General features: G+C 39.7%; 1 protein-coding gene across 1 annotated transcript; it reads right to left on the bottom strand.

Annotated features, from left to right (window-relative positions):
• Positions 1-220: 220 nt before the first annotated feature.
• Fbxo45 (F-box protein 45) lies at positions 221-13,072 on the bottom strand (the record flags this gene model as incomplete). Its single annotated transcript, XM_013513505.1, is given in 3 exon segments — positions 221-1,893; positions 6,467-6,823; positions 12,883-13,072. Coding segments are annotated over 3 exon segments (733 nt in total), but the record flags the coding sequence as incomplete, so codon positions are not given.

Raw genomic sequence — 13,072 nt, 5'->3', positions numbered from 1 at the left:
TTAAAGGACATACCACATATACATAATAAATATTTGTAAACCTTTCAGGTAGGAAAAACAGATCTTTGTTCTATGGCTGAAATCTCCTGCTTCACAGGAGTATTGATAACTTTAATTCTCAAGGAACAAGCTGTTTGCTGTTCCTAATTTTAATAACAATTAAAATAAAATATATATATATGCCAGTAATTTAAAAAGTACAAAAATCTTGCTTGCATCAATTATTATGTGTCTGAAATGTACATTTTCAAACAGAAAGATGTTTTGCTTTTCTTCTAACAAAAGAAAAATCACAGCTCATGTGTTTTGGATTAATTCAAAAGGGTATTAATGAAGAGTTAAATCTTATCAAATAGGAAGTAATATTAAACTCTTCTGCAATGGAACTTTCAAAATATTGCCACCTGAAGCTTTTAGCACAAGAGCTTGGATTTCAAGTCCCGAGGGAGCAGTGACCTAGAATGAGATTGAGAACATTCTTGGCCGGGCGTGATGGTGCACGCCTGTGATCCCACCACTCAGGAGGCTGAGGAAAACGAACAAAAAAAAGAACATTCTTAACCTGGACTCAGGTTGGCACTGTTTCATCAGATGGGTGAGTAAACATTTTCTTGATTGCCACAATGAACAAATGGAGGCTTAGGGTTTTACATGATGTAAACAATATGAAATTAAAGGTTTTGATAATACGTACAGCACTGTAAAGCTAGAAAATAAAGACCATTAATGAATTCTCTAGTAGCGTTCATAGTGAGGACATTTACTGTTATGAGACATTTTCTTAGAGGGCCAAAAAATAAAACTGGATACCAAGAGATGCACATTCTACTATTATGTTTAGATCACCCTAGCACACATAATTAGAAATACATTTGCTTCCTGTAGGAAATTAAGGATTACTTACTATAATTCTGATTAAAAAAATTTTTTTTAACAATCCCAATGATGACAGACTAAGAGCTATGGAAACTTTTTAGGCCAAAAATAATACAAAATGAGCCAATATAACACATTTCATCTTAAAATCTTCTTCTTTGTGGCTACCCTACTGTCCCCAAATGTTATTAATTTTGTACCATATAGTGGTTTTTAAGAAACTGAACTAGAACAAAGCAGTCCCTGTCTTTTTTTTTTTTTTTTTTTACATTTTTTACACACATATTATATATACAACTTTTAAAATAGCTGCACAATTTTATTTCTCATTGCTAGAGAAGTGCAGTCCGGGCAGACCATGCTTCTCAATATATTAAAAATATGAAATAAACCCAACCAGTTTCATACTTTCCTAATGGTCAGGCTCGCTGGAAAGGGGACTGGAGAAAGAGCAGGCAGTTGTGGATACAATCCATCTTTCTTCACAAGCACACCACCTTAGAATCTGGTTATTTCTTTATCTTATCCCTTTGACAGCATCACTAACTCTCACCTAAAGCTGGAAAGAACACATTGCTAGCTTAGAGACAGAATCTGTTGCAACATGCATATGCCAACTGCCCACTCAACCAACTGCAACCCTGAGGATTTTTCTGGCCCAGTGGAAAGAGGAAACGCTAAAGTGATCTTTGTTGTAGAGCTGCTTCTCCAGCTGACTTCATGTTTTTCAGGATGTTTCTTGGGCATGCACATATGACACTGTCACTTCATGATTCTAATTTCCACAAGTAGATTTCTTCTCCATTGTCTTTGATCCCAAGAAAGCCACTGTCATCCATCCAAAGGTTTTCCAAGGTAAACCAAAGTCACCTCTGTGTTGCCATATACAGCAGAAACTGCTGGATATAAGCAGACCTTCGGAAGTCCTCGAAAGGCTACCCCCAGGAACTCGTATCCACGTTCAAAAGCTAAAGTCTTATCCTCCATATCCAAGATGACTCGGATTCTCTCTCCTATCTGCAAACAGACAACAAAGAAGATTAGAAGAAAATCCACTAAGGGCACAGCTAGAACATGATACAAGTCAAGATGTTAAAAATACTATGAAGTAAGTATCTTAAAAGGTATTTAGAAGCATCAGAATAAAAACTTTCTGCTCAGGAAGAAGCACCAAGAAGAACATACATCATCTTCATCGTGAATGCTTACTGGTCATTTTTAAAAAAAGATTGATTGATTGACTGATTGATTGGTTGATTTTTGCGGTACTGGGGATCGAACTCACGAGCTTGCGCTTGCCAGGCAGGTGCTTATGCCACTGAGCTATATCCCCAGCCCTTAAAGATTTAGATATATATTTAATGACTAACAATGTAAATGTTTCTCAAATTTTCCTCAGATGTAATTTACTCTTGGTTAAGGTTTTTCTCAAGGAAGCTGGCAGTAAAATTTATCTTGGTATATTTTACCAAAATGGTCATCTAAATATCTCCTGTTCAGTGAGTACAGAATTTACGTTGTAGATGATGAAAAAGTTTGGGGTATAGAAAGCAGTGATTGCTACACACATTGTAAATATATTTAATGTCATTTAATCTTATACATATACATTGTTAAAGTAATATGTTATATATGTTTTATAATAAAAAAATCACTGTAATAAAGAACACATAGGTTTTAAAGTTTACAAACCAGTTCTATACACAATGTAGAATTTATGTAATTATGAATACTCAAATAGTTTAATTCTACATTTAATACATTTATCAAATAGTCAATTTGTGGTCTATTGCTCTTTAAAGAACAGGAGTGCTAACTGTTAAACCATACTAGAAACTCAATATAGTCAGTTCTTTTCATATTATGAAAAGTAAGCAACAAAACAAGGATGCTTCATCTTTACAGTTTGTGTCTATACAGAATGTTGCATCTATATACTTAGAGAAAGGAAGTTCTAACTTTTTGCCAGGCATGGTAGCACGTGCCTGTAATCCCAGCACTTGGGAGGCTGAGGCAGGAGGATCGTTGAGAGTTTAAGACCAGCCTGGGCTACAAAGTGAGCTCAAGGGCAGCCTGAACTGCACAGTGAGACCCTGTCTCAAGAAGACCAAAACACAACCAAATAAAACAAAACAAAAAACTAACTTTTCAATCAAAAATAAAAATGTAGGGCCAGGGGATATAGCTCAGCAGCACAATGCCTGCCTGGTAAGCGCAAGGTTGTGAATTTGATTGCTGGCACCAAAGAAACAAATAAAAATAAAAATGTAACACTTCCTGATTATGGTACCTTCTGCAATTGTCATTTACTTCCCTTCATTGTCCTTTTTTTTGGTACCAGGAATCAAATTCAGGACCTTGTGCTTGCCAGGCATGCACTGTGCTGCTGAGCTATGTCCCCAGCCCCCTTCGTTGTCTTTCTTGTCACAAGTAACTGCCAACATTTGGATTTTTTTCTTCCTTTTGCCCAACTCACAGATTAACTCACACCTTATTTTATGCACCTACCTTCACTGCTGCTATCAACAAAATATGCAAACACCAAGAAACGAGAAATGAAATGCGAGTATTTTGTTGAGTAATCATTTTGGGTTTTATTTGTATTTAGTCCTCACATCAAGCCCAGGAGTCCTCCCTATTCAGACGACAAGACTAAGAAGCATAACTAATCCTGTTGGAATTTACAACTCATCTTTGAGCACACAGCACATAGGCAGCAGGGGCACAAAGCAAGAGTCTCACTAGATTTGGGTGTTACCAGTAAATAAACCCTGGGGATGGCAGAGCCCCCGGGAAGTATGAGAAGAAACCCCAGAAGCAAGGGAACCACTGAAAGGGTAAGCCCCCCAATCTGAGAAAAAACTGCTGATCTCCTTGTGAGACTACAAGGATTACACGCACAGGGGAAATCCCCAGGGAACCAGCCTGAAAAAGCAGCAAAGAAAGAACTAAAAGCTGAAAAAAAAATAGGCAAGGACATTAGCAGTTGGACACCACATGACAGAGTTTATATAGTTCAATCCAGGCAATTTAACTGCCCACGATTGCAATAAAAGCTGTAATTTTCAGAGAGTAAAGCAGTTGCTAGATAAACAAAACACCTAGTATATATTACCTACCTGTCCAGTTTTCTTTCTTTCTTTCTTTTTTTCTAACCTGGTCAGTTTTCAATTTAAAAAAATTAGGAAAAGAAACAGGAAAAGTGTATTTCATATGGAGGTAGGGGGTGGGCTAACAGACTCAGAGGCGCGTAAGTGCTACATTTGGCAAAGACTTCAAGTACTTATGAAGTAATTAAACAGGGAATCTCAATGGAGGAAAAAAAACTACGAAAAAGAAACGAAATGAAAAGACTACAACTAAAGAGTACAATAACCAAAACTCATTAGTTCAGTAGCAGAGGCAAAATGGCAGAAAAATGATGCAATGAGCTTGAAGAAATTATCTAAATTATCTGAAACAAAGAATACAAAAAAACAGCTGGGGGAGGTGGAGATAACCTCAGAAGCAGAGTGACAAGAACACTATCAAGTACATCAACAATTACATTAAATGTAAATGAACTAAACACTTCAAAAGGCAGAGATTGTGAGACTGGATTAGATATTTTATTTTATTTTTTTTGTCTTTTTGAGACAGGGTCTCACTATGGAGTTCAGGCTGGCCTTAAGCTCACTTTGTAGGCCAGGCTGGCTTCAAACTTGCAACGATGGGGCTGGGGATTTAGCTCAGTGGCAAAAGCGCCTGCCTGGCAAGCGCAAGGTCGTGAGTTCGGTTCCCGGTACCAGAGAAAAAACAAAAACAAACAAACAAACAAACAAAAAAAAATTGCAACGATTCTCCTGCCTCAGCCTCCTGAATGCTGGGATTACAGGTGTGTGCCACCACGCCGGGCTGAGACTCGGTTAGACAAAAGATGCAACTACAGGTTATCTAGGGGCTCCACTTTAAATATATGATAGTCTGGAAGTAAAAATGGGGGCGTGAAAGAAAGTACTGCATAAGCCTAAGAAAGCTGGAGCAGCTACACTAAAATCAGACAAAACAGACTTAAAGACAAGGAATACTAGAGTGAAAAAACAATCATTTGATAGTGTTGAAAGAACTAATCAGGCAGAGATATAACAATTAGAAATGTATATGTACCTAATAACCGATCTGTTCACCTATGAAAGAACTGACAGGATTGAAAGAAGAGAGACAAGGTAGTAAGCCTAGTTCGAAACTTCAATACTTCACTCTGTAACAATATAGAAGACTTGAACCTTATCAACCAATTGACCTAATTGTCATTAAAAGAATATTCCATCCAATAGAATACACTTGTTTTTAAGCAAACACAGAACACTCATAGAACAGATTATATGTTGGGAATAAAATAAATCTCAATATAAAAGGACTGAAATCAGAGTATGTTCTTTGAAAAACAAAAACTTAAGGAATTCTCACGATAAAATCGTGGCAAAGGCTGGGGATACTGTTCAGTGGCACAGTGCCTGCCTGGCAAGCAGAAGGTCGTGACTTCAACTCCCAGTAGGAAAAAAAAATCCAAAAGGTAGTAGTAGGACTTTATCTTCAATGATTATTAAATCCAGACACCCCTCTCTGTAAGGTGTTTGCAGAGTCTAAAAGGACATTAAGGAAAGGATTTCATTAAAGACAATCCTTCTAGTTTTTCTACCTCAGGAAATGGAATATATTTTTAGTTCTCCTTTAGTATGCCTAGATTATCCTTGAGGGCACAGATTTCTAGATATATGCAGCCCTCAAACACATAATCTATAGCTCTTTAAGACTTCTAATTTCTTACCAAAATTGTTGTGTTTTATACTCTGCCAGTACTATGGCAATATTTCTTTTAGAAATAAAAGTTATGATATAACTTGAGGCTAAGGTGAAAAGAATAAAAAATACAAGTTTGCCTGTCTTACAGCAATTTGTAAATCCACAAAGATCAACAAGCAGCACAGTGTGAGCATGCATGTTACGTACACACGTACATTTGCTGGGGTGAGCAATCTTTTTTTTTTTTTTTTTTTTGGACCAGGAATTGAACTCAGGGTCTCGAACCTGCCAGGCAGGCGCTGGTGCCACTGAGCTACATCCCTGGCCCTCTAGCGTAAGGAATATATAGTTTAAAAAAAGATTTACATGTGGCATAACACAGGAAACATGACAATCTCCAGCAAGAGCTGGTAAACTGCAGCCCCTGAGCCAAATCTATAATAAATAAGCCCATATATAAACACATTAATAAGCACAGCCATGTTCACTTACTCACATAATATAGACATCTGATTTCATGCTGTAACAACGGAGTTTAAAGTTGTGACAGGGACCACATGGACTGCAAAGCCTAAAACATTTACTCTCTGGTCAGAATAGAAAGTCACCAAGCCCTGATGTGAGCAAAGATGGCCTCTCAAGGTCAAATATACATTAGGAAACAGATACTGAGATACATCACATACTATTTACAACCCAAAACAACAACAACGAAGTCACAGATACTATATAAATATCTGGAAATTTAAAACAAATGAGCTATGAGTTGATAAAGGCCCATAGTTGAGCAGACCCAGTCTCTCACCTGGTATTTTGGTGCATTGTTGCACTGTGGGAAACTGCCATTGACTTCCCCATTATGTAGTAAATTATTGTCCACCAGATTCCAGCCCCAGCTCTGGTCATCACTGCCCAACAATGCCACGTAACCTTGGCACTGCATGGGGGCCCGCTTCGTGGCAATTCCGATCACTGCCACGGTGCCTAAAGGGCCCTCCCACCATACTTCCCACGCATGGCGGCCCTCACTGAAACCGATCTTGGTCCTTGCACCATCAGTGCTCTGAGCGATGGGGTTTCGGTGTAAGGTAAAGCCATTCTTCTTAATATAGACATTCCTGGAGCAGTCATTAGTGCTGAAGGCATGTTGGAAAGCACGTACCTGAAGGTGGAAAAACCAGAAAAGGAGAAATTTGATTTGTCTTAAATATTAAAAAGTATTCAAATTTCAGAAATGTTTTAAAATAATGTTTAAAAACATGTTTTAAAGTAATTAATGGAATTATGTATTTTTAAGTAATATAGTAAGTATTTCCATATAATGGCTAAAATTTCATAATGGGATACTAAAAAAATGTCGTATAACATTAAAAATAACTCTGGACTGAAGCCTGGTGTGATGGCCCCATAGTCTCAGCTGCTGAGAGTAGGTCAGGGGGCAGTTGCTGAAGCAGGAGAGTATCACTTGAACCAGGAGTTAAGATCAGCCTAGGCAACACACTGAGACTCCATCTTAAAGAAACAAACTGCCAACATTTTTTTTTCTTTTTGAGACAGGGTCTCGCTATGCAGTTCAGGCTGGCCTTGAGCTCACTTATAGCCCAGGCTGGTCTCAAACTCACAATGATCCTCCTGCCTCAGCCTCTTGAGTGCTGGGACTACAGGTGTGTGCCACCATGCCCAGCTACTGTCAACATTCTTATCACTGACCAAATTCTAAACTACTATAATTCTCCAAATAACACATTAAAGAGCCAGGCATGGTGGCTCACAACTATAATTCCAGTGCTTAGGAAGCTGAGGTAGGAGGACTGCCATGAGCTGAAGGCCAGCCTGAGCGACATAGTGAGGTCAAGGCCAACATGAACTACATAGGGAGACCCTGTCTCAAAGGAATAAAAACACAAACATTCTAAGTAACATAAAAGAATCCTTGTATTTTACAGACAATACTGAAATGTTTATGGCTGAAATACTGACATGTAGGAATTACTTAGAAATATCAGTGGAAGAGTATAAGAGTAAATATAAAGCCAGACTTGTCTTGAGTCCTTGGTAAAGGACTTTGTGATAAGTAGGGGGAAATTCATTAACTATTTTCCTTACTTTTGTTTATATTTTCTATTAAAAAAAAAAGTGTGCTTTTTTTCATACTGGCAATGCTATTATCACTAAGAATTTTATTTTGGGACTAGGTGTGCAGCTCAGTGTGGCACACTTGCCTAGCATGTGCAAGGTCCTAGGTCAGTGGTGGCAGACCTATGGCCACCCTGTGCCACAGCATGCAAGCCAAGTTGCTCCAGCATCTCCCCAGCAGCCACGCATCAGATATTCAGGTGTAATTACAGTGTTCACACTCTGCAATAAGTAGATTTGGGATTGCAGTTTGGGCAAAGGTCTCTGCCATCACTGTCCACACTGTGTTTTGTTTCAGTGACCACCCTTCCTCTACCCCCTCAAATTCTCCAAACTCAGTCCTTAATCCTAAATTATTTCCAGAGCTATCTTTCCAAAACACCACCTTTATTGCATCTTTTCCCTGTTAATAATCTTTTAGCAATTCCATATTTAGTACCACAATCAACTGTACATTCTTCTGCCTAGCTGCAAAGCCCTCCAGATTGTACTCCTCTATTTCCTTTTCTACCTTCCTGTGTGTTGTGTTGTATCTGCTTCCCTCCTCCCACACATCCTCTAACACCACCTCCATGAAGCTATTATTAATCAGGGCCACCCAATCCCATTCATTTCTCTCTTGAATTCCCACCCACCATGGTCTGCACCATGCAACACTTAATTATAGCGAGCATTTTCTAACATACCTCGAACCACTTCTAGTAAACCATACATGGGGGCAGGGCACACTAATCAATGGAAACTGTAGGAAAGACGGAGGACAGAAGAGCATGTTAAACAACACCATGGGAATGAAAACAGCAAAATCCAGGCAGACAACATAAACTGCAGCAGTAGACAGTGGGAGGAGATAATCTAGACTAAAATAGCCTTCTGAGATATATCAGTTGTTTGCCATAGGTACCTTTGTAAACCTTGATTAAATAAACTATAAATAAAAAATACAGCATTTGACATCTACCAGACAACTGAAAATTAGTGCTGTAATCCCAGCACTCAGGAGGCCAAGACAGGAGGACTGGTATGAGTTTGAGGCCAGCCTGAACTACACGCAAGACTCTGTCTCAAAAACAAAACAAAACAGGGAACTTAGCTCAGTGGTGCAGCATCTGCCTGGCAAGCCAGAGGTCCTGAGTTCAATACTTGGTACCCAAAAAACAAAACAAAACAAAAACACCAGGCTTGGGGATATAGCTCCGTGGCACAGCGCCTGCCTGGCAAGTGCAAGGTCATGAGTTCAATTCTTGTACCAAAACAAAAATCCCACCAAAACAAATAAAACAAAGTCCAAACGGACTGAGGACTGCATTTCAAAAGACCCTGCATGTCCAGGTTAAGACAGAAAAATGGAAGCGTGTTTTCCAGGACTCTAGGTTTATATGGATGTGTGACAAGTTGATTCCAAACACTGGAGTTGGATTCTGCTGTTCTGGGTTTCTTTTTTCTTCTCCCTCCCATTTCACCAGCCCCCTCTCTCCCTTCCTCCCCCTTCTTGTAAAGGCAGTTGCTTGTCCCAGGAAGGATTGCACTTTCAGTTATATGAAATCTTTCTTTTCTGAAATGTCATGGCTCCATTCATATTTTTGTCTTATTCTTCCAATTGGGATTATATAACGTTCAGAGCTCTTGTATTTGCAAGCTTGGAAGGGCGCGGACTTTGAAAGAGTGTCTTGGTTTCACTGTTTTTGTTTTGTTTCTGTTTTTGTTTTATATGAAGCTTGTGGATTAAACAATAAATTTCTAAATTAAAAAAAAGACCCTGCATGATATATCTAGTTCTAGTTTACCTTTACAACTGTATTTCCGTCCATTTGACCTAACTAAACTGAATATATATATACTCCCCTGCAGTGCTGGGGATCAAATCTAAGGTCTTGCACATGCTAGGCACCCTACCAGGGCGCTGCACCCTCGGCCCTGTTTTACATCTTCAGCTTAGATCTTTCCTCAAAGTTCCAGTGTCTAACAGCTGCCAATCTGAAACCTCTGATATCTCAGACACCATAAATGCTACTCTCCAATCAAACTTGCTGCTACTCCTCTAAAATCTAGCCCACCTGATCCCTATATTGTGCAATCCAGATACCTAGGAGTCAGCCTTAGCTCCTCCCTCTTTCTCATCTGTTTCACATTTATTGCCAAATTCCGTAGACTTTACTTCTTAAACTTTTCAACTTCTACCCATCTCTTTCATTGTTTCCTAATTAACCTTTGTAATTTTGAAGGTCTTCCCCAACCTGTTCTCCCTGAAGTCAGAAGTACCCTCTTGAAAATGCAAAATAAACATCACCAGGACCCATGCCTCTAAGTCCCTCTTGCTTCCAATTTGAAATGGCTTCTCTGTGGTCTGTGTATTTCAGCTTATATCAAACCAGCACCACCTTGCTCTCCATGCTCCAGTCCCACTACATATTTCTGTTCTTCATACTCATCGGGTTTCCTCCCAAAAGGCTCTTCTCTCTCCCCTGGGCCTCTTTTATCCTTATTCTTCAGGTCTCAGTTCAGTGTAACCGACTTCCTATAAGAACACACTCCCTGACCTCCCTACCTGGGTCAAATCCTCTACTACTGACACCATGCATCTCTCCTTTCCAGCAATTTTCAGCTCCTGCTTTACACTGTATCATTACATCGGAATTTAAGGCAAGGCATTGTAAGTCTGTTTTTTATTCAGCAATACCTCTGCAAAACTGAGCATGGTGCCTTTGCTTTCCTCTTCTGGTCAGAGTACTTCCTCTTCATAAAGTGCTCAAATCTAGACTACACGGTTGTGCAGGTCCATAATCTCAGCACTCCAGAGACTGAGGCAGGAGAATCACTACAAGTTCAAGACCAGCCTGGGCTACAAAGTGAGCTCAAGGCCAGCCTGAACTGCATAGAGACCCTGTCTCAAGAAGACAAAAAAAACCCCCAAAAAACCAAATCTATTTTGTCTTTAAAACTCAGCTCAATACAACTCAATCTCAAACGTTTTCCAATTTTCCACTCAACTCATATTTTTCCTTTTACTAAACTTCTAGTATACTTTTTACGTCTCTAACAGTAAGAAGCAATGTGTACCATGCATTAGTTATTTCTATACATTTTTTACTCCTTTACTAAACTGTGGACTTCTCTACTAGCCTGCTTCCTTTTGAATTAATCCTTTCATCACTACAATATTTTAAAAAATCCTGTAACATGAAAATGAACTATGATTAGAACAAGCCCACAACAAATATTATAGTAGTATACAATAAGTATTGTATAGTACACTAAGTAGAAAGGTAAACAAAGCATTAAAAAGTTAAGAAAATGAAACTATCTCTGGAAGGATATAAACCAAATGGTAATACAGGTTGCCTCCAAGGAGGGGAACTAACAAGGGCAAAGGGAAACATTCTGCTTTACATTATTTTGCTTCTGTTGAAACTTGACTCACACAGACATTATCTATTACATGTTACATGAATCTACACTCATTTGAGCATATCCATTACATAATGAATTACAAGACAACTTAAAATAAGCAAAACCAATAAACTTTATGGTAATTTTTTAATTAAAAAAATAAAAACTTAATAAACCCACACATTTATTAAAACTGTAATCTTCTGCACTTTCCTATGTAAGTTCCTACTGGTACTATGCACAAATATTGTCCTAGTAAATGTTATTTCATTTAATTAGAAAACAGTTTTTTGATAGTTGATATACTTAATAGCAATGCTCCTTACCCTTTTTCTTTCTTTTCCTGTTTTTTTTTTTTTTTTGTTTTTTTTGGGGTTTTTTTTGGTATGTGTGTGTGGTACTGGGGACTGAACACCAGGGTTTTTGCACATCCCAAGCAGGTGCTCTACCACTAATCAATAACCCCAGCGTTTTTGCGTTTTTATTTTATTGACACAGGGCCTCACTATTGAGATAGGCTAATTTCAAACTTGTGATCTGCCTGCCACCACCTCTCAAGTGGTGGGGATTACTTGTTTTATTTGTTTTGGTTTTTTTTGTTTTGTTTTTTTTCCGGAACCGGGAATGGAACTCACGACTTTGCACTTGCCAGGCAGGCGCTGTGCCGCTGAGCTAAATCCCCAGCCCGCTACTTGTTTTAATATAGAAAAGTATATTTTACATCTATTTCACCTGGAAAAATTTACTTCTTACTCTGACCTTCACTGGCATGTTTCCCCTTTTTTCATGCATTTTGTTTCTGGTTTACCACACAGCAGGTGAGACTTAATCCTTTCTCATACATGCTCTATACTGAAGAGCTGTTACCAACTGAACCCATGCCAGTGAGTGGCCCTCTGTTTAAGCGGCCCGAAGAGAGGATCCTCTGAACCCTACCACAGCCTGTCACTTGGCATTTTTAAAAATTTTTAATTATGAAGGTAGTAGAAATATGGACAAGAATCTGGGAAACAGCTGCAAAATTGGAATGAGCGCATTATATGACAAATACAGCAGAAGAGAAATATCACCAAGCTAAAACTCTTAAAAAGTTAGCAAGGAAGTCGCCAATAACAACAGCACAAGGCAGCACTACGGTAGTTATACGGTGCCGATGGAAGGATGTTCTACGAAAGCCTGTTATCTGAAAAGTTTTAGCAGGATGCCCAAGACCATGCTCTCTTGTAAGCCTGAAATGTAATGGAGGGAACTTGGGCGGAAATACGTTTAAAAACTGTGATCAATCAGAGCTTAGAAAAGGCGAAGCGAACGCAAAATCTCCGAAACTAAATCCACACTAAGGCAGCCGAGATGATGTAATGTAATAAAAGTCTATGTGCAGGCAGGGGAGGAAAACACGAGAGCAGAGTATTAAAACGCCCCGGAGCCGGTGCTCCGTCTTTAAGGAGAAAAGACTGTCGAAAGTAGACCGAGAGCTGGGAATCAGCGATGGGCAAACACCTAGTCTTTTAAAAAGTGGATCACGGAAGTGGGGTGGGTTAAGGAGCAGAACTTCCATCCAAGGGAAAGAGGATGCTTATGGAGGGGGAGCGAGGAGGGCACCGACTGTGGGAAGGCGGGCCGGCGAGCCGAGGCGTCAGACCCAGGGGCTGGCAGGAGCCGCACCGAGCGCGCGCGGCGGCCGGGCTCCCTCACCTTGGCCTTGTAGCTGGGCAGGTTGCAGAGGATGTCCGTGCGCAGAGCCTCCTCGGCCAGGCTGCGGGCGCACAGGCTCCGCCACACCTCGCTGTTCTCGTCGCCGTGCAGGCAGCGGTACCAGTGCTTGCACACCAGCGCGCAGCTCCGCAGCTCCGACAGCTCCAGGTAGGAGAACACCAACTCCAGC

Source organism: Chinchilla lanigera, unplaced genomic scaffold (assembly GCF_000276665.1).
Source record: "Chinchilla lanigera isolate Chin_1 unplaced genomic scaffold, ChiLan1.0 scaffold00019, whole genome shotgun sequence".
Lineage (NCBI taxonomy): Eukaryota > Metazoa > Chordata > Mammalia > Rodentia > Chinchillidae > Chinchilla > Chinchilla lanigera.
The sequence above is the reverse complement of the archived record's forward strand: the minus strand, read 5'-3'. Positions and strand labels throughout refer to the sequence as shown.